At 41.5% G+C, this 23,169-nt stretch overlaps 1 protein-coding gene across 1 annotated transcript in view; it reads right to left on the reverse strand.

Moving 5' to 3' along the window:
- Nucleotides 1-22,652, reverse strand: part of LOC135202474 (AF4/FMR2 family member lilli-like) — a 101,477-nt gene extending 78,825 nt beyond the window's left edge. Inside the window, 2 exon segments of the mRNA XM_064231887.1 lie at nt 1-1,310; nt 22,499-22,652. The exon segment at nt 1-1,310 is cut by the window's left edge and continues 1,748 nt beyond it. Of these exon segments, the coding sequence (XP_064087957.1) occupies nt 1-1,009 (1,009 nt within the window). The 5' untranslated portion in view covers nt 1,010-1,310; nt 22,499-22,652.
- Nucleotides 22,653-23,169: the final 517 nt, after the last annotated feature.

Consider the following 23,169-nt stretch of genomic DNA (forward strand, 5'->3'; position numbering starts at 1 on the left):
GCTGAGAGGCGAGATGCTGGGTGGACGGGTGCTGCGGTCCTGGTGTTACAGCTGGAGCTGGGGTGTATGCAGGTGTGAGTGGAGATGGTGATGCATGCAAAGAAGGAAGCAAACCTTGTTTCTCTCCCCAACCCATACGTTCAAGAGCCATGAGAGGGCTATCAGGAGCACCAACTCCACCTGCCCTAGTATTATTGGGAGGACCCAAGTTGGATGCAAGAGCTGATGGGACTGACGAGGCTGTAGATGTCAGACTCTGGGTGAGATGACCTCCAGCACCATGCTGCAAACTGTACATACTTATAGGCGCTTCATGGACTGCATGAACAGACTTCATGTGGGCAAGGCATTCGCTCATCAATCGAAAGACTTGACCACATACCTGACATCGCCGCATTTTATCTAGATCTTTCTTTGACTCTATCATATCTACAGGTGGACTTGGCGTTGCTCCAGTAGCTGTCAGACCACTAGGGAGGTTGTGAGGGCCAGGGGACGGTGGAGTTGAAGTAACAGGAGACAACAATGATGATGAGCTCCCATGACCAACTCCTATACCAGAGGTTAAAGGAGAAGGACTACCTTGATTACCACTGAATTTGCCCTTTGAAAACATGGAACCTGTCAATCCTAAATCAGTTGTAGGGGCTTGTAACCCACCCAGGGAGGGTGGTGTGATACCAGATGCCCCAGCAAGTTCTGATGAATATCCAAGATTGGAACCAAGCCCTGACCCCAAGCCATATTTAGTATAGCCATACTGATAACCCAAGCCATACTGCTGGTAGTACATTGAACTGTTGTTGATTGGTGGTGCAGAATAGCTTCCCATGCCTGAAGAATACCCTGGAGGGACAGCTGTTGGTTTGCCATAGTAAGGGCTGGATACTTGACTCAAGTCTCCTGGATACCCATTGTAATATGGGAGGGCAGCTGGGGGAGGCACATAGCCAGGGTACGGCCCTGGATACCCTCCGGACCCACCAAAACTGTTGTGCATTGAGTTCATTTTCTTTTACACCTGGCATACATCACGAATGTTCTACTGAAACTGTCTAAACTCTTGCAAAAACTTACTTCAACATTTTGCCTGTTTCCAGCAATATACTAATAATTATCATATTTTAAACCTGTCTTTTTATTTTCAGAGTATCATCCTTTGCGAATATCCAAGAACTCATTAGTTGCTGGCTTAATGAAGACAGGATTCTTTAGCTTTGGTTTTATCTTTGAGTATTCAATCCCAGATCATTCACTGGTATGAGATTCACGTCACCGGTACTCTCCAGTCAATCAATCAGGCCATCATTCTGAAAAAGACAAAAATAATTAAATCACGAAGCAAAAATGATACTGGGCTCAGCTTATAAAACCTCCCACTACTCTTTTATTCCTTTAAGTTTAAAAGACATTGCAACATAAAACCTGGGTACATTTTCCACTCACAAGAACCTACCCATATGTAATTCAACTTCCATAAATATTTACAGAAATATAATACAGTACTAATTAATTCAATTGTGATCACTCATTGGAATATTTTTTGTTTCTTTATTTGCTTAGAAAAGATCACTTCAGAACCCAGTCCTTGCAAAACTAAACTTCTGTAATATACAGAGAAAAATGGAATAGATATCATCATCATCATAAGTCCTATGTAGAATAAGCCAAGGTTTTTTTCATTACTGCATATGAATCAAACTGAACAGAACTACCATTTTCATAAATAATTAAAAAATATTCTTAGGTGATAACTAATAAGACAAACCCCATATAATAAGCATACACTGCACTGTCATTCAATAAACCCTTTTCATCTGCCAGGTTAGATTCACAGCCCACACAAATTGCCAAATTCAAAAAAGGTCTGCTATATCTAACCTATGACTGCCTATCACAGGCTTTGTTGCATGTAAAGTGAATACCTCTGCAAATGGTAGCACCACTCTTTGTAATTCTCTACCTACTGCAGTAGGAGGAAGTTGAGGTGGCCACATCCAGTGAGAGTGAAAGATTGTACTTCACTACCTACTGCAACTTCACCTCCACCTCCACATCCAGTGTGAGTGACAGACAGATTGCCTTCTCTACCTACTGCAGTAGGAGGAGGTTGAGATGGCCATGTTATGAGTGTGAGTGTAATGTATGCATTTTATAACACTGAGTTGCTGACAGTGTTGTATCTACTTACCATGTACAAATACATGATCCAGTACCTAAATAACTTCAATATTCTATATACCATTCAGAGCACTATTAAACACAAACCTAAATTACCAAACCAGATTCTAGGTCAATTGGAATGACAAAGCTGTAGAGTCTACTTTTTTCCTGCCAATAGCGCTTGAACATAGACAGTCTACTATTTGTTACCATCAATTCTTGGACGAGGACAGAAAATCCCTGTAGCATATATTCCCCTGAATTACTATACACCCTGCCTATAGGCAAAGACTGAGAAGTGGGTTAAGTCATGAAACCAGTTTCATAGTGCATACCATACTTCTACAGAAACATTATCCCTCAAGCATCAGCATACAAAGGTAACCAAGATCTAGACATCTGAAAATTGTTTGCTCACTTTCCACCAACCTCTCATGCCAGTGACCTTGAGAATATGTTATGCAAATCTTCTTCCCAGACTCAATGCCTTTACTTTACTGAGGTACCAAATAGTAACAATCATGGTAACAGAGGCGATATATTTCCTTTACTGCATTATAAGAACTATAGCACATTCAAAGACAAGCCTGGGAAAATGGTAGCTCTCAAACCCAAAGAAGCAGCAACTCCCCAGCCACCACACATATAAAAGAAAATAAAATGTCTACAAATGAGTGGCTCCATTTATAATTTAGGAATGTTTTTATTACATTCAATATTCATCAGAGTTATGACATTCGAAAATTACTGTCAGATTATGATTAAAACTACTGTTAAGTAATACAATAGGAATATACTACAAGCAAATAACTGTATAAATGTAATACAGTCAAAAGACTGAATTTAACATGAAAATTGCAAAACAAAAATGATTTCACTTGCGTCAGTAAATGAATACGTACGTATGTTTTCGCTTGCGTCAGTAAGTGTAATATTTTGCATTGTTTGATTAGTGACTGAGGCCTAAATTTATCATGCATAGACCATGATTCAGGAATGATGTGTAAAAATTATACAATGTATATATATATCTATAGATTAGCAAAGTATACTGAATATCTTAAATTTCAGTTGAAAGTGTTGGCCTAATTTATCAAAATAAAAAAAAACCGATATAGTATTGACAGTTGCATCATGGACATACTATTTTGCATAAAGCTGGCAAACATAAAATTTGTGAAAATTTGTGCTTTTCATAACTGAAAAGTTTTTTATGTTATTATATAGAATCAGTCCCCGGTTATCGGCGGGAGTTCTGTTCTCGGCAGGGTGCTGATGAGCAAAAACCAATATTAACAGAAACTCGGCAGTTTATGACACCAGGTTTCTGCTAATGGTGTCTCTGTTAGGTATGTTATGGGGCCATAACTCTATAAAGTGCTGATAACCGTAACTCAGCATGTTACAGTGCTAGACAAGCCCCATAAAACCATATGGCCATTAACCAAGTCCGTCAATAGAGTGTACATAGAAAAAGATAAGTATAATGTATATATCTTTTACAATAAAACTTAATTCTTTTATTTTTTAAAATAAGACTTTAAACCAATGATGAAAGCATTAGCTTACCAATGACTTACACAATAATCTTTTACAATATACTTCTGAGAAATATGATATTGTTAAGATACAATAAAGTTTTGTACATACTTACCTGGCAGATATATACTTAGCTATAGACTCGGTCGTCCCGACAGAATTTCAAAACTCGCGGCACACGCGACAGGTAGGTCAGGTGATCCACCATTCCCGCCGCTGGGTGGCGGGGTCTGGAACTATTTCCGTTTTCTAAGCCATAATTTCTCTTACACCTGTCTCCTGAGGGGAGGCTGGGTGGGCCATTAATCGATATATCTGCCAGGTAAGTATGTACAAAACTTTATTGTATCTTAACAATATCATTTTTGTACAAGTAACTTACCCAGCAGATATATACTTAGCTGATTGGCACCCTTGGTGGCGGGCAAGAGACAGCTAAAAACAAAATAATACTTAACTAAATACATTAAAAAAAAACAAAAAAAAACAGGGAAAAAACAACCTATGTTCTTGGATAACATAATCCATAGTTCCTACCTTATTGGGACTGAAGACTTCATGACTACTGTCGATGAGTCTGCTTGCCTCAAGAGTTTCAACGAGGAAACAATGAACCTATGGTTTTGAATAACTCTTTGGATCGTGTCAATTGGGGGCTAGCCCGCTTACGACAGAGCAGAGCCTATACTGGATCGTACCAATGGGGGCTGACCCACTTACATGGTAGAGCCTTGACCTTTTGTCATATCAATGGAGACTCGACCCTCTTACATGACAGAGTTAAGGTTATTAAACAAATCACAAAGAGCACTGAAGCTAATCCCGATCACCTGACCATGTTAGTCTTGTTACAATCTATGAATTGTAAGAGGGTCCCCTATTCCCTCTGACAATTAACCAATAAAAACAACCACCAATAAACAGTAATTTAAGCCTTAAACTAAATAGGAAGGATTAGCCTCAGCCCCTTCTCCCAGCACTGAATTCGCCGAAACATACGCTCCCAGAGCAAAGCACTTTTCGTACGAAATTTTAACATCTCTTAGGTAATTCGAGGCGAACCACCGAATTACATCTCAAAATGTCGACTCTATAAGAGCCTGAAGCGACCATGTTTTGTGAAAAGCCATCGACGTAGCTATGGCTCTCACTTCATGAGCTCTCACTGAGAACCTTGAAATGCCTCTTCTTCGCATTTAAGGTGAGCTTCCCTTATTACATCTTTTATGAAGAATGTAAGGGTGGGCGTTCTTAGAAATCGCTCTTTTCGGATCTCTTACCAGAGCACCAAAGACTTTCTTCTGTACCTTTCAGCAACTTCTTCTTCTCCAGGTAGAACTTGAGTGCCCTGACTGGACACAAAGTCCTTTCTAGTTCTCTCCCTGTTAATGAAGATATTCCTTTATCTCAAAGCTTCTTGGCCAAGGCTTTGAGGGATTTTCATTTTTCGCTAGAAAAAATGGTTGTTGAAAGGAGCAAATCGCTGAATCTTTCTTAAACCCCACTTTACCTTCCAAAGCTTGCAACCTCGCTCACTCTCTTGGCTGTTGCTAACGCAAAAAGGAATAAAGACTTTTCTTGTTAAGTCCCTAAACGAAGCTGCGTGAGACGGTACGAATTTTTTTCCGACATTAGGAACTGAGGACCACATCCAAGTTCCAGCTAGGCTTCTTGATTACATGTTCTTTCGTGGTCTCAAAAGACTTATAAGGTCATGAAGATCTTTATTGTTTGTCAGATCTATTCCTCTATGTCGAAAAAAACTGAGGCCAGCATACTTCTGTAACCCTTCACTGTTGAAACTGCCAGGTTACAGTCTTTTCTCAAATATAGGAGAAAATCTGCGATTTCAGTTACAGAGGTACTGGAGGAGGATATTTTCTTTTCCCTACACCATCTTCTAAAACAACTCCACTTCGACTGATATACTTTAGAAGTGGAGACTCTTTCTGGCTCTTGCAATAGCCTTCGCCACTTCTCGTGAAAAGCCCCTTGCTCTGACAAGTCCTTCGACAGTCTGAAGGCGGTCAGACTTAGAGCGGGGAGGTTTTTGTGAAACCTGTCGAAGTGGGGTTGTTTGAGAAGATCGTTCCTTAGTGGAAGCGATCTTGGAAAATCCACTAACCACTCCAGCACCTCTGTGAACCAATCGAGAGCCGGCCAAAAGGGAGCGATGAGGGTCATTCTTGTTCCTTCCGAGCAAGCGAACTTCCTCAACACTTCTCCTACTATCTTGAAAGGAGGGAAGGCGTACGCGTCCAAGCCCGTCCAATCTAGCAGAAAGCTGTCTACTGCTACTGCTTGAGGATCCGAGATCGGGGAGCAATAGGTTTCTAATCTGTGGTTCTTGTTGGTCGCGAACAGGTCTATATTGGGCCTTCCCCACAGATGCCACAGTTGTTGGCAAATCTGAGGATTGAGAGTCCATTCCGTGGGTAGGACTTGATCTTTTCTGCTTAACAGATCTGCCCGGACATTTTTTTCTCTCCCTGACAAACCTTGTGAGGAGAGAGATCTTCCTTTCCTGTGCCCAAATCAGCAGATCCTTTGCTGATTCGTACAGGGAAAAGGAATGCGTCCCCCCTTGCTTCTTTATATAAGCGAGGGCTGTTGTGTTGTCCGAGTGAATCTGAATCCCCAGACCTGAGACCTGTTCCTCGAAATGAACCAAAGCTAGATGAATGGCTGTTAGCTCTTTCTTGTTGATGTGCCAAGACACTTGTTCTCCTTCCCAAATGCCTGACACTTCTTGCGAACCTAGGGTCGCTCCCCACCCTGAATCTGAGGCATCTGCAAACAACGTTAGGCGCGGGTTCTGTAAGCGAAGGGAGATTCCCTTGCTTAGTTTCTGTGGATCTAACCACCAACGGATATTCTCCTTGATCCGTTTCGAGATTGGAAAAGTCTCTCCCAGATTGTTGGACTTTCCAATCCCACTTCTCCTTCAGATAAAATGAAGGGGTCGTAGGTGAAGTCTTCCTAAGGAAACGAACTGTTCCATCGAAGGAGAGGGTCCACCCCAGCAAGCTCATCCATTCCCTCGCGGAACAATGTTCTTTCCTTAAGAAGACTGACACCTTTTCTAGGCAGCGTTCTCTCCTTTCCTGCGAAGGATACGCTAGAAAATCCCGAGAATCCATCTGAATCCCCAGATAGACAATACTTTGCTGGGGAGTCAGCATGGATTTCTCGTGATTTACTAAAAGTCCTAAGGACTTTGTCAACTTTAGAGTCACTAAAAGGTCCTCCAGACATTTTTTCTCCGATTGGGCTCTTATTAGCCAATCGTCCAGATATAACGAGATCTGATCCCTTCCAGATGTAGCCAATAAGCTACATTCTTCATGATGTCCGTAAAGACTTGAGGGGCAGTCGAAAGTCCGAAGCACATCGCTCGGAACTGGAACACTTTCCCTTGGAACATGAACCTCAGATATTTCCTTGCTGCCGGATGAATTGGCACATGGAAATACGCATCCTGAAGGTCCAGGGACACCATCCAGTCCCCTGGACGAAGAGCAGATAGAACAGAGGAAGACGTCTCCATTGAAAATTTCTTCTTCAAGACAAAGAAATTCAGGGCACTGACGTCTAGAACTGGTCTCCATCCCCCCGATGCTTTCGGTACCAGGAATAGCCGATTGTAGAATCCTGGGACTGGAGATCTTGAACCAGTTCTACCGCTTCCTTGGAAATCATCTGTTCCACTGCTTGCAACATAGCAAGCTTTCGGACCGGATCCGAGTATCTGGCGGTTAACTCCCTTGGAGTTGTCGTCAAGGGAGGATTTTCCCTGAAGGGGTATCAAGTATCCTTTTTTCAGGATAGAGAGGGACCAGGAGTCCGCTCCCTTCTGCGCCCAGACTTTGGCAAAGTGGAGTAGCCTGGCGCCTACTTTCGTCTGGAGGACTTGCTGTTCATCTAGACTTCCCGAAGGACCTTCTAGATGGTCTACTCTTTCTCTCTGGTCTTCGACCTCTAAGAGGGGCTCTAGAAGAGGAGGCCCCTCGAAAGGGCTGAACAACAAGAGGGTCTCTCTTTTCTTCTCTATCGGCACTGCCGGCCTAAAACTTCTTGGCTGAGTGCGTGAGTAGATCTTGAGTTGCCTTCTCCGTAAGAGATTTCGAAACCTCTCTAACCGTCTCTTGTGGAAAAAGGTGCGGGGATAAAGGAGCAAAAAGAAGAGATGTCCTTTGCAAGGGTGATACTGCTCTTGCTAAGAAAGAGCTAAAGACAGATCTCTTCTTCAAAACTCCCGTTCCAAAAAGAGAGGCAACTTCCACAGAACCGTCCATGACCGCTCTGTCCAGGCAAGCCAGGACGCTCGAAAAGTTCCTCCATGGAAACAAAGTCCGTGTCCTGAGCTCTCTTCGCTAATGCTCCTAACGCCCAGTCCATAAAGTTGAAGACTTCAAGGGTTTTAAAGAGGCCCTTTAGAAGGTGGTCCAGCTCACACATGCCCCAAGTCGCCCTTAGCAGACAGCAACGACTTCCTCCTAGCAGAGTCCACTAAGGAAGCAAAATCCGCATCCGCGGAAGAAGGCAGGCCTAACCCCATCGGCTCTTTGGTCTCGTACCACCTTCCTGGTTTGCCTGTTAACTTGGAAGGAGGGCAGGAAAAAACTGTCTTGCCCGCTTCCCTTCTGGAAGTCAACACTCTGAAAAAGTTTCAATGCCTTTTTCATACAAAGAGCGGGGCGCATCTTCAACGAAGGAAGACGATTTGAGAGCTTTAGTGCTGGACATCAACGATCCTGGTGAAGGAGGGTCCGCAGATGAAGGGAGTCTCCGAACTCCTTTAGCAGCAAAAGAGAAAGTCTCTTGTAGTCCGAAACTGCTACATCTACAGGTTCTCTTCGTCTTCCGATACCTGGTCAACTGATCTACAGAAGGAGATCGTTTTGGAGTGATCTGGCTCCCTTCCGGGAGAAGAACTCCTTTCCCGAGAAGGGGAGTGCGGAACATTAGCACTCCTATACGAAGAGTGGAGGCCTCCTGTCCTGTCGGCAACACTCTTGTGCCTACTAGACTCTTGTTGTCTAGGTTCGTCGGGTTCGTGGCGCTTGCTAGGCTCCTGGCGTCCTGATTCAGGGCGCTTGAAAAGATCCCCGCGTCCTGATTCCTGACGCTTAACAGGCTCTTGGCGCCCTAACACTTGACGCCTAACGTACTCCTGGCGTCCTGTTTTCTGGCGCCCTAACTCCTGGCGCCCTGACTCCTGACGCCCTGACTCGTGGCGCCCTGACTCCTGGCGCCCTGACTCCTGGCGCCCTGACTCATGGCGTCCTGGCTCATAGCGTCCTGATTCCTGCCTTCTAGCAGAATCCTGACGTCCTGAATCCAGCGTTCTAAGAGGCTCTTGACGTCCTTTCTTGCGTCTTGCTGCCTCTTTGCGCCTGCTGGCTCCTGGTCCTGAAGACCCAAGGGATCCTGATACCTAAATCGGTTTTTCCTTTTTCCGGTTCCTTGTAGCTAAACCGCTCGAGACTTCTGCTCGATGCGCTGTGTCTAAGAGGGCGCTTCGGGGAAGCCAGCCTATAGGGCGAAAGGGCTCTTCTCTCAGGAGAACAACTCCTATCCGATGAGTCCCTTGACGAAGGCGATAAACGCCCTGGAGATCGTGAGAGTTCTCTCCTATACGAAGAAGGACGCTTAGCGGAACTCTTCACAGGGAGCGAGACATCCTTCCTCCTTGTAGAGGTCTTAGCAAAAAGAGCCTACGAGAGACGCTAACTGCTCTTGCAGATTAACCAACCAAAAACTTCTTGGTCGGATCCTGAAGAGCAGGCTCCTCTTGTCTAGTCCTCTTAGGTCCCAAGCAAGGCCAATCCTCGGAATAAAAACGCTCTGGGCTGGAGTCAGCAGCGTCTCCTTTAGGCGCCTTCCAGGCTCTCTTCAAAGGGGCGGGCGAACGGGAGGCCGAACTCCATCCTCGTTTAGGAGAGGAAGAGTCTGAGGCCGAAAAAACACTCCTTTAGGACGCCTTTTCTGCGGCAATCCGAGGCAGCCTGGGACTTAACAACAGGATCTGCCGAAAGGGACGCCTGACCGTTGGGGATGTTCTGCATCCTCCCTGCGGCTTTCGACATTCCTCCTCCCCTGGTCCTGGGAGTTTGGAAGAGGTCTAGGCCTAGGAGCAATGAGGAACCGGTCAGACGCCCCCCTCCACTGCACTGGGGACACTGCACAAGTCACTATCACCACTCTTACCTTGGTTTAGAGCTCGTAGCTGAGCTTGAAGTTTCTTAATTGAAGCTTTTTACATTTTCCCTCTCTGATGAAGAATCTTTGGATTCAGAAACAGGGAGAAGCAGCTGAGGCTAAGGGAAATTGTTTAGAAGGAGAGTTAATTTCTTGTTCTAAGGAGCAAGATCTACTAGATGACCTAGCTGAAGCCTTCCTCACTCTATCTCTCTCAAGCTTCCTAACATATGATGATAATTCCTTCCATTCAAGCTCCGTAAGGTTCTCGCATTCCACACAGGTGTTAATAAAAGAACATTCATTCTCCCTGCATTTAGCGCAAATACTATGCGGATCTAATGCCGATTTAGGCAGCCTAACCTTACAGTCTTCCCTACTGCAAACTCTAAACATAGGTGAAGCATTAGCGTCAGACATCGTGAAAGAGTAGTCAAAAACCAAAGTTCGAAAACAGTCCACAATAAGCGTATGCCAAGCAGAGAAAAAAAACAGAATACGTCACCAAAAAACCAATCCAAATTCTCGGCAAACGAGTTGAAATCCAAGATGGAGGAACGAACAATAGGTGTTGTCCGTTCAAAACCGACAGAGAAATTATGGCTTAGAAAACGGGAATAGTTCCAGACCCCCGCCACCCAGCGGCGGGAATGAGTGGGGATCACCTGACCTACCTGTCGCGTGTGCCGCGAGTTTTGAAATTCTGTCGGACGACCGAGTCTATAGCTAAGTATATATCTGCTGGGTAAGTTACTGTACAAAAATCTAGGTGTCTGAACATACAATAAAATAAGCTGGTGTTATTTTAGCCTAACAAGAAAGTAATGTTATACTGTGTATTGCATATTAAGTGGAAAAACTGAAGGATTAGGAAAAAAACTGAAGGATTAGGACAAATTATTTCGTTAAGGTCTGTCCAGACGAGCGGGCTTGATTGTGGGGGAGCGCTTTTGGTGGGCAAATTCTGTCGGGCTTAACCATAAGTGTTGTCCACATGGCAGAGTTGACGAATGGGCAGATTTGCCTGACGATGCCAGTACACTACACTGATGAGTGTCATACAAAACACATGGTGGCTAGTATTGCTCAGAAAAGAAACTGTTGTGCTGCAAAATAATTTGCACATGTATATAGAAAAAGACAAGTGTGGTGCAAAGATTGGCTAAATAGAATATATGTTTCTGGGAGCCACACAAAATAGTACATAACTATAATATGTGTATGAACACAATTATAGAAACTATACGTTTTTTTTCCATCTGTCCATCCGCCTGTGGTGTTTGCGTATGGTAACACTGCGTCCCGGGCTTTAGATAGTTACATTCAGCTTACATTCAACAATAATAACAATATCCTATTTTGAATATTAACTGTGTAATTTGCATACAGTAAATTATTAAAACACTTTTCAGTTGCAAATGTACACCCAGATATCCTTTTATTTACCTAAAACTTACACATAGCGTAACTATTTAAAGCCCGGGACGCAGTGTTACCATACAAAAACACCACAGGCGGATGGACAGATGGAAAAAAACAGAGTAGTATAGTGTATAAGAACGAATGTAAGCGCATTCCATCATGGTCACTTATTCCATACACTCCTAGCAAAGGTAGAACCATATATTCGAAAACAATATACAAACATGAGACAGCAAAACAGAAGAGGCTCGATTGGAAGCAACGCTGAGAGAGAGAGAGAGAGAGAGAGAGAGAGAGAGAAGAGAAGCGAGAGAGAGAGAGAGAGAGAAGACGAGAGAGAGAGAGGGGGGGGGGGGGGGGGGGTAGGGGGAAACTGGTATTCAAATAGAAAAGAAGTAAAAGTTACTAAAATGGTCCATGAGAGAGAGAGAGAGAGAGAGAGAGAGAGAGAGGTAGAGGGAGAGAGACGAGAGAGAGAGAGAGAGACGAGAGAGAGAGAGAGCGAGAGGGGGGGGGGGGGGGGGGTGGGGAAACTGGTATCAATCGAAAATAGTAAAAGTTACCGAAAATGTTCATGAGAGAGAGAGAGAGAGAGAGAGGACATAGATGAGAGAGAGAGGAGGAGAGAGAGAGAGAGAGACTGGAATTAGTATAAAGCAAAATTGCCAAATGAACAGCTTTTTTTATTTCATATGAACAGTAAACATTTGGGCAAATGATCTTGAAGAAAAACTGAATTAAACAGGAACATTTTTGTTAGGCCCTTCTTTCTTGCCTTGGTAGAAATTGTGTCTAAGAAGCTCTATCAAAAATTTTTTTGATATTCAGTCGCAATTTTGATCTAACTCTGGGAAATATAAGAATAGTTCAAGATATTTGGTATCAGTATGGAGAGCCACAACTGAATATGCATATATTAGTGTATGTATTAATATTATTTAATATGTATGTATATATATAATGTATATGCATAAATAAAGGCAAAAGCCAGGAAGGAAAGAGAAACAACAGGGTACTCCATTGTCTCACTTCCCTTCGTGGCTTTTGCCTTTATATATACGTACTACATTCATCACATTCCAAATTTTTTGTATGCAGTTATACATGTATGTATGCATATATATAACTAATATATATATATATATATATAATATATATATATATATATAATATATATATTGTATTTATATATTCAAATTGATAAGGCATTTACTTATGTTAATTTGTTTATTTATGACAGATCCAGTTACCTAACTCATTGGCTATTCTGTATTTGCTTGTATACTAAATGCCAAGTCATGCTCAAGTTACAAAGATCTATGATAACACAGTCCTTTTAATTTTTATTTTATGGGGACCCTACGATAACGTAAGTCTGGCAGTGTCGTACCTTCAGTACTTGCCTCAGATCACTGGTAACTGACTGGTGACTTTGCTCAACACAGACACGACCATTTTGCTGGTGTGCCCAGTATATGAGCCTGATGAAATGCTTGCCTGCCAATCAGGTCCACTCATCTGGACATGCCTTTACAAGTACATTTACTAGTGTCAAAAAAAATGTATCACTTTCTTTTCAAATTTTTTTGTTTTTACTCTGCAGGCATTTTATGATCTTAATATATAATACATATTTCAATCCTGTACAGTCAAACCTCAGATTTCATATGCCCTGGTTTTAGTATGATTCAGTTTTCTTTGACGTTATTTCATACATTTCCTCGAATTCGTACACCCAGAAACACTACCTCCAGTGTCCACCTCATGACTAGGCCTGTACCAAGCGCCCAAACAATGTACCCCATTCTGCTTTTGTGTTATTGTTTTTAGTACATTTTTATTTGAGCGCAACTGCTAAATAACCCATCATGGGCCAAAGAAAGTTTCAAGAGCTGGCCCTTTTGTGTATAAAAAAAAAGCGAGAAACACTGTAGAATTTAAGAATGAACTTGCAGCAAAGTGTTGGAGATAATTTGTGAAAAGGCAAGGATGTTGCATGACGATCTCAGTAAGAAAATGTCTACAATAATTGCTGCTGTTAGTGAATTTAAGGCCAGCAGGGGGTGGTTTGAAAAATTCAAAAAGAGAACAGGAATACATAATGTGCCCACTTCAATGATTAAGGATGAGTTTGCAAAGTGGAGTGATGTAAAAAATTTTGTGGAGAATATTCATCCCAACAAAGATGATGTAATCCATGACTTCAACATGTTTAATAACAAAGTCTTGTTTCACTTTAGGCAAATTTTAAAGATGCCAGAAAGAAATGTCTCTGGAGAGTTAGGTTGTGCAACAGGGCACAAGATTGTTCTAGTGCCAGTGAAAAAACGAAGAGGGGAAGTAACCCCAGATAGTGCCAGTAGAAAACAAAGAGAAGTAATCCCAGATAGGTCCTTGATACCCTTAGTCCTTCTGGAGGGGGATTTCCCTTCCAAACAATAACCTCTCCTCCTCCCTCTTCCCCCACCTCTATGTCTTTCATATGCTGACAAGTCTTCAAAAAAGGCAAGAGTGATGTTAAATGGTTATTTACCCATTTTATTAGTCATTTATTTCTAATTGCATTCTGTTTGTAAAACTTTATTCTCTATAAAATGTATATTTTCAAAAATATTTTTGGGTGTCAGGTTCCATTGTATTACTAGTATGCATTATTTTTGGGTGTCAGGTTCCATTGTAGTATGCTTTATTTTTGGGTGTCAGGTTCGATTGTATTACTAGTATGCATTATTTTTGGGTGTCAGGTTCCATTGTATTACTAGTATGCATTATTTTTGGGTGTCAGGTTCCATTGTATTACTAGTATGCATAAGAATTGAAGTTTTAAAAATTAATTACAAATATAGGTAGTTTACAGGGAAGGGAAGCAAAACCAGCCACTTGACCTTACAATTCTGACCTTATTCCACCCATAAACCTTAGGCTAGATACTTTTACCCAAATAGAACTTGGGAAGCTACACAACATGCCTAAGCGATGACCAGATATCCTAACATGGTTGTGTCAAAGGACTCTGGGACAATGTCCTTGAGATACAGAGGTAAAGGTGGTTTCACAGCACCTAGAACCCAGCCCTCAACAAAGTAAGTATTTGACACTTTGTCGTTGTGCTTGCTGGTGACAGTGAATAGTCTTTGACACTCAGGCTTAATGCCATGTCAAACTCAGATAGTAGAGCAAAGCTCTCAGTGGGCTCTACAGCTCTACTCTTGATCATAAGCTAAAAATTCCTGGAGAAAAGGAATCAAAAGGCTCTCAAATCTCTTGCTAGGAACTGACAGCTGCAGAGATTTCATTACAAATTCAGGAATGAATATGAAAGCAAGATCCTCAGACTTCCATATGCTGAACTTGGTGCAACAGAACACAAAGCTGATGTTATGTCCATGAGAAAAAAAGTTCTGAGCATAGGATCTCTGTCCAAAGCTACTCAGGGGCTTGTAGGACCTGATCAAAAGACTATGGAACAAGTCCCATCCTGCAAAGGCCTGACTTCATATGAGGTGGGGAGCCTATTCAAAGTTCCTCATGAATATGGATGACTCAGATGAGAGTAAGAGGTCCATGCTCTTCGGCCAGAACACTGGTTAAATTCTGAAACATAAGAAGCTTATCACAAAGACAGAGAGGAGCTTATCTCAATAAAGGTAGACAAGGAAGTGTGTCACTTCCTGGTACCTCTTGCAGTCCCTCTTGCAGCTTGCCACCCTTGCAGGGCAAACAACTCTTTGGACTGGTGGTGCCTCAACAGATGAGGCTGCTGAAGCAGAGTGGGCCATGGGGGTTAGTTCCACAAAAAGATTTAATAGACAGGGATACTAATCACCTTGTGTCCAATATGGGACCACCAGGGTCATTCCAAGTAATAAGATCAGCAGCTGATGACCTAAGAATTAGCTTGAACAGATGTACAATGTACATGTCCAAATGGTCTTGTGGGTGATGAAAGGAATCCTCCATCACAGCATACATGTCTGGAACAGGCAAGAACACTGGGAGCCTTCTGTTCACCCAGGTGGCAAACACACTAATAACCTTTGTTTCTCACAACTCGAAAAGCCTTCCTGCCCTTGGCAACCAAGCTGGTATGACAGGACATTCTGCCTGCACAGAATATATTTGGCTAACAACTTAACTTCATTATGGTCCACTAACTAGTGCATCTGCTTTATCTGCAAGCAAAGAAGAGAGATATAGTCTCTCCTTGTTAGTTAACATAATGGACGACAGGGATAATTTCTGATCGTGCAAAAAGGGAATTTTTAAAAAAATATTAACAGTGGTGGTGACTGGATTATGACCCTTCTCCTTACTTCAACTGATGAAATATGGCCACTTCCCCTAGTACTGATTGTTGTTTAAAGGTGTGCAAGGCCTCACAACTGCCACAAGAGACATCCAAAATCAATCAAACACCTGTAGTTAACACTGGAACTTTGGATTGCAGCAAAGAACTCAACCAATGGTGTGTCCCAAAACTTTCTTAATACCTGGAACACTGCAAGGCCTATTGACTGACCTCTCCAACATAACCTATGAACCATTCAAAGGGTTGCCATAATCCTGAGAATGACTGAAATAGCCATAGGGCCTTAAAAACCACTATAAAAACATTTGGGTTGTCCCAGGACCACTCAGCCAAACTTGTCTTTTCAAGAATGAGTGGCCCCACTTCAAAAACCCAACAAGTATTGTCATAGAGTACATAGAATATAGACTTTATGCCAAAGACCAGCCCCTGGGACATATGAGGACCTTCAGCACTGAAATGGATATTGACAGTAAAACGTCTGAAAAGTGTAACAGGAGGAATACCTCACAGTTGTGCTTTGAGAAGTTAGAAAGTAAGATAGAAGAAAGACTATCAACAGAGGTACAGTAAAAGGAGTGAAAGAGTCTAAGTTAGGGGCTGAAGGGATGCTTCAAGGAAGCTTAAGTAATGCCTACAGTGCACCAACTCCCTACAGGGAGGTATATCACAGGCTGTGGTATTACCAGACATTGCATCAGTAGTCCTGCCCTCCAAAGAGGGTTAGAATACTTGAAGGCCTAAGAACAAAACTTTCAGCTCCTGACCAATGCCCTGACGTCAGGCGATACATGTCTATGGAAATATAGCATTACAGTAAATGATTAATGGGTTTATTACACAAATTTGAATTGACAATACTATTGAAGCTAAAAATACAGTATTAAAGCTACTCTTCCACATTCTCACATACACAAATGTATTGTCAAGTACTTCACAAACATAAGCAGTCTGTATTGTACGAATAATAATATGTAAGCCTTTACGTATTAAAGGATCCCTAAATTATGAAGTGCTCAGGTTTCCGACAGTTGGAGTTTTCTACAAAATGCATCTAGTAATGCTCATAAGCACTAACTCTTTTATCAAATTAGTACTGCATAATACATTCTTATGGATTTAACCCCACTTCAGATGTTCCTGTCCTTTACTCTTTACGTATTTGTGAATTACCTTTAACACTTTATTTTTGTCTCACTTTTCTAAATTGTAGTACAAGCAGTCCCCGGTTATCAACGGGGGGGTGGGCTTCCATTCTTGGCAGGGTGCTGATAATCAAAAACTGTCATTAACTGAAACTTGGTAATTTATGGTGCTTATGACACCTATGATGCCAAGTTTCAGTTAATGGCTCCTGTGCTAGGTAAGTTATGGCGCCATAACTCTATTATCGGCACCTTATGGCACCAATAACCGAAACTCAGCCCGCTGTGTCACCATAAATTGTCACTTTTATGCGCTAAACAAGTGCCATAAAACCAGATCGCCATTAGCTGGGTCCACCGATAACTGGGGACTGCCTGTATATCAGAAATATAGTCAGTCATGTGTAAAGTCACCCTTCAGACTCCAGTACGTATCCGCATTGCCTGCCTTTAGACCTTTGAATTCACTTCAGTTTGCCGGAACTTGGTAGAGAGAGGACATGGCCGCTCCGCTCAGTGATAATGCTATAGACTGCGCTCTTGCAACATAAGTTGGAAAACCCCAGTGAATAAGGAGAACCTGAATTGAGCTATGGTTGAAGAACACAATTGTTTATTTATGAATTGAAACTTTACACTAGTTACTGGCTTAATTACCCAAGAATGGACAAGCAGACTAAAATGAAATAATTATATATGGTCTCTCCTCTCACTTAAATAGTAAAAGAACCAACTTGTACGAGACAACCAAACTCACTGTACGAGAGGTTGTTGTACGCATTCCGCTTATGCACCACAAGTTGTTCTTTGGGGCATATAATCCTAGAGACACGTAAAACAATTAACTATTCAAGTTTTGCAACACAAGTTAACACAGGTAAAAAGTAACTATGTTGCATGCACATCTTACATAGTCTAGTGGTATATATAGCAGTCTACTATACAGTAGGTCTATGATCTGCTAAAGCAGAATGGGCCCTTAAACCTATGGTTCTCTGGCCAAGTAAGAGTACAACTCTTTTGCACACAAAATGTTTAACTTATATACAAGAAAAATTTACATATTATTGAATTTTATGAGGGCCAAATACAATTTAATTTAAACAACCGTATTAATACATACATAAAAATATGACATAAGTACACACAAGTATATGACAATATTTTCAATATTTCAATTTTCCCTGTACAGTCAAACCACGGTTTTTGTAAGCCTCGCTTTTCATACGTTTCAGTTTTCTTTGACTTTTCTTCTATGAAATTTTAACCTGGCTTTTGTACACTCAGAAATGCTCCATTAGGGGCCCAGCATGTGACCAGGCCCTGTATCAAGCGCCCAAACAAAGCATCCCGTCTTCTCCCGTGACCCATTCTGGCTTTGTTTCTTACTGAGTAAGCACCACCGTGCTCGCAGTCCGCATTACCACACGTTTGTTGTGTTTTGTGTTGTTTTACTGTTAAAACTCATTGCAAAGAACCCATCATGGAGCCAAAAAAAGTTGCCAAGTGCTGCCAGCCCTTCAGCAGAAAAGACCAGAAGTACGACAGAATTCAAGAAAGAACTTGTAGCCAAGTTTGAAAGTGGTGTACGTGTGGCTGATCTCGCTAGGATGTACAGCAAGGCAGTGTCGACAATCACCTCTATCCTACCAAAGAAACATGAAATCAAGGCAGCTGATGTTGCGAAAGGGGTCACTTCATTATCGAAACAGCGAACGCAACAAGTGGAAGACGTTGAAAAGCTTCTTTTGTGTGGATAAATGAAAAACAACTAGTGGGGGATAGTGTCTGAAGTGATCATTTGTGAGAAAGTTAGGATGTTACATACTGATTTAAGTGAGAAAATGCCAACAAGTACTGCTCTTAAAGATTTCCAGGCCAGCAGAGGCTGTTTTGAAAAATTTAAAAAGTGCACGGGCATACATAGTGTCATAAGGCATGGGGAGGCTGAGAGTTTCGGTAAACATGCGGCCGAAGAATTCGTTGATGAATTCAAAGAGTATCTTGGGGCTGAAGGATTTCTCCCACAACAGGTCTTCAGTTGTGATGAGACAGGCCTGTTTTGCAAAAAAAAAAAAAAAAAAAAAGCCAAAGCAGACCTACATCATGCAGGAGGAAGTTCACTCCCAGGGCACAAGCCTACGAAGGACAGGATAACACTCTTGGTCTGTGGGAACACCAGTGGGGATTTCAAAGTGAAGTCCCTACTTGTCTATTACTCTGAAATTTCCTGAATGTTCAAGAAAAACAATGTGATAAAGAATAAATTGCCTGTGATGTGGAAGACCAATAAAAAGGCATGGGTCACAAGGCATATTTTCATTGAGGGGGTCAATGATGTGCTTGGCCCAAGTGTGAAAAAATACCTTAACTAAAATCAATATCTTCAACTGCATCATAAACCTTATACGTAGATAAGGCTTGGCAGGGATTGACTTCCAGGACAATGAACTCTGCTTGGAGAAAACTGTGGCCAGTGAGTTACCTCGAGAAGGATTTCAAAGGGTTTGAGGCTGATCCCAACGATCCTACACCTGTTGTGGAATCTACTGTCTCTGGGGAAGTCCATGGACTTGGATGTGGAATAGTTAGTAAATCCCGACATGGAGGAGCTAACCACTGAGAAGCTGCAAGACCTTCAGCAGGAACAGCAACAGATGGCAGATGAGCAACCCAAGGAAGAGGAGGAAGAAAGATCTCTTCAAAGCATTGATAATAAGTGAAGAATTGGACTTATATAATAGGTATCACAGAAACCTGGAAACAAGAGGCAACAAGAAACTTCATAGGAGAGTTCCAGATATCTGGATATAAATAGTAAAAAAAAAAATTGACTCAATAAAAAAAAGGTGGAGGCATTATGTTATCTGTCAGGGACCACCTCAGTCCAATACAGTAAAATTACAACCATGCAAGAAGTGATGGGCATCAATATAAACAGTTTAGGGAAGAGGATAACTCTAATACCTACTAGTGTACAGACCTCCCCACCAACCACAAAGGTCCAATGAGGAGCTGTACACAAGGTATTACTGATTGACATTGTCAGCAACCATTGTATATATAGTTAAAATCCTAGGATAAATGAATAACAAAAACCAATTCCATCACCAACAATGTATTTTCAATCGTGTTTCAATTTCACTAAAGTTGGCTGAGCAGTTAATCTGAGAGGCAGCAGATACAGAAGTAACAAGATGACGACATAAAAAAAAAAAAAAACATACAAGTACATGCGTCTTTGATGGGAAAGTCAAGCAGAGCCCATAACAGAAAAAAAAAAAAAAAAAAGAGCTCATTTCCATGTCTGTTGAAAGTTTCTATAACAAAGCAATTGTTAAAAAATCAAAACTAACAGGATTCTGCAAGACACTGCTAATACAGTCTCACCATTTCAATCCAGTTTCCAATCTATAGCAAATTCTGTACCATTTAAACATACTCTAAGTAATTTGCATTCTTACTATGATAAAAATCTATGCTGTCATTCCAGTAGTTACAAAATATTTTGGAACTTTTATACAGATACTTCTCTGGTAACTGTTGCAGTTCATCTATCTTTGTTACAATAATTACAGATTCAAGGGTAGTTAACACAAGTTTGTCATATTTGTAGAGAACATGAATTCAGACATATTTAAATCTTGAATACTCTGCTTACAAATGGTTGATATCTAAATGATACATTTTGTCCAATGATTCTGATTACAATGTTCAATTGTGCATATCATATCAAAGTGTTAAGCTAGATGATTGCATAAGCACTCTTTAATAACAACTCACTTATTTCAAATGAACCTTGAGTAAATTTTGTGACATTAAACAGGTTGCCTGAATTATTTTGGCTTAACTCTTACTAATGAACCTCCTATTTTTATTTTATTTGTACAGTGCACTAAAATTGTTCTCTGAAGAACAATTTTCATGAAATGCAACACACGAGTCTCATATGCCCATTTCACAGTTTGTTTCATCTTAAGTTTTTTCTTATTTATTTTACATAGGTTTAATCTTTACTTCTAAGATTTCTTTTCCTATGCTAGGTTGCTTTCCTTATTGGAACAATTAGGCTTGTACAGAACCAGTCTTTTCCAAATATGGTTGGAGTTCATACTAATGGCATAGAACAGTAATACTAATTCGTAATACTGCCTTCCTAAATAAGTACAAGCACTATCACTTCTCCCAATTACATGTCAAAGATCAACTGAAAAACTTACACAGCATTAAGTCTCTAGCTAGTTTCTGTTTAGTAAACTTTGCTGCATGACTAACAATACCTCTGGGGAAAAGTTCTGTACCTAAACAGGTACAATATGATTAACTTGCAGCAATTTTATATAAATCATTAAAAGAATAAAATTCTCTGCAAAATGCATTAGGTCACTGTGAAATACACAAGGCATTCATACTACCTTTGAATCTTTTACAGGCTTAACGAAATCAAAGGAAAATGGTAATCGGTTATGTAATTTTCACACATATGGACTGATCGGTAAAACCTATCCTAGCTTAAGTATATGCTTCTTAAGAAATGTCATTTCATGCAGGATACATACCATAAAATGGCCAATATGCTATGCTAGGTTTGCAGGATAAGCAAAACGAAGGTTGTTTTGGCTAACCTGGCTAACAAAAGCAACTTAAAGACTGGAAATGAAACTATCTTAAAATGTTCGTAGCCTACAAACAACCTGGCCTACAGATTATTCTTATCGCAACTTCAACAACTTGCAAACTGAAACAATTATACAACTATCACTGGTTATGTAACACAGTAGAACAGCATTCTCCATACCTAAATTTTTTTGCAAATTATTCATTGGCACATAGGCTAGGTAGGCTTGCACCACTTGACAATAGGCTAAACACCACTAGCCTAACCAGTAAAACTTTAAACTCTCTTTAACTAGAGCCATTTCACTTCATACCCTTCACAGCCGGGATTAACAGACTGTCCCAACTGAACAAAAAAAAATTAAATAAAAACACCTACTACAGCTTCTACGATACCTGGTGAAGAGACCCAGACTGGTAGGATAAAACCACGTCTAATTCGACCGATCCAGAATCGTTCACGGGGATAAATATGACACACAAAGTAATGGAGAATTTAAAATTGAATTATCTGTGGGTAAACGAGAAGTGTCTTGTTTCATATATGCAAATGAGGGCAGACATGACCACCCATGCATGCAAACAGCAACGGGGCACAAAAGGCCTCGGCCAAGCAATCCTCCATCACTCACGGCGCTGGAGGAGGAGGAGGAGGAAGGGGCCGATTGATTGATAGAACTAATGGGATAGAGATTGAATGTGTGGATGCAAATAATGATGATGATGGTTTGGCGGTGGATGGATGGTGTAGGGAGTAGGGGGAGGGAGAGAGACACGGCTAAAGACAACCCCTCCCCTCCTCCCCTACTCCTCTCAACAATCAATAACTCGGAGGAGGCACAAGTCCTGCTTCTTCCCCAATAACTGTAGCTCCACCAAAACATCCTTCTCCTCACTTCAGCCCACGCCCCTAACACCCATCACGGACGGTCTCTCCTACACAAATTGACGGGTCCCACCATAATTACTGTCATTTCAAAAGTCAGGTGGAATTCAAGGATAAATAACCTCTTCTATCCCGACTCCCCGCAAAGTCACTTCAACATGAACAAAGCAAATCTCGCCTCCTAAACGGTTTCTGCGGCTGTCACTTCGCACTAACCTTCTGCGTGTGATGGGCATTGTTCTCCACACCCGTCCGAAACGTTTTCAGGATTTATCAGTGGCAAATAAACGAGATAAGGCCATGATGCTCCGAGATACTCCGTAACGGAGGAGCCTGATTACAATGTTTATCAATAGATGGAGCTGAGAGCGGATGCCAGGCCACCACGCTTGCTCCTGTTTTGCAGGCCGCGGCCCACCGAACATGTTGCAAATTCGCCACGGAACTTTGGTGGCCTGAATTCGTCCACTAGTGCACACGCGGTAGTCGTAGGGTTCACCTACCTTACAGGCAGGGCCGGGAGTAGTACCAAAGTCAGGATCAATGCAAACGTACTCGGCCTCAACTATCTCGTTGCAATATCGCAGTTTATGTTATATTCTGCCCATTGAACTTTTATCAGAAATAGCCAAATTTATTCACTACATGCAGTTTCATTATGACTGAATTCCACCTGTACAAATAACAACACCTCTGCCTACATAGGCAACGTTGCAATACCAAATTATCCCAGACGAGAAAACCATTCAAACCAGAATGACAGAGGCAGTTGCTAAGATGCTACGGGAGCAAAGAAATAAGAATGAAATAACACATACGAGGCACATAATGTATTTCCATGATATTTTGCGTGTGCATCTTGCGAAATCCTTGGACTGAATATTCCA

The sequence above is a fragment of the Macrobrachium nipponense genome, chromosome 24 (genome assembly GCF_015104395.2).
Source record: "Macrobrachium nipponense isolate FS-2020 chromosome 24, ASM1510439v2, whole genome shotgun sequence".
In the NCBI taxonomy this organism is placed as follows: Eukaryota; Metazoa; Arthropoda; class Malacostraca; order Decapoda; family Palaemonidae; genus Macrobrachium; species Macrobrachium nipponense.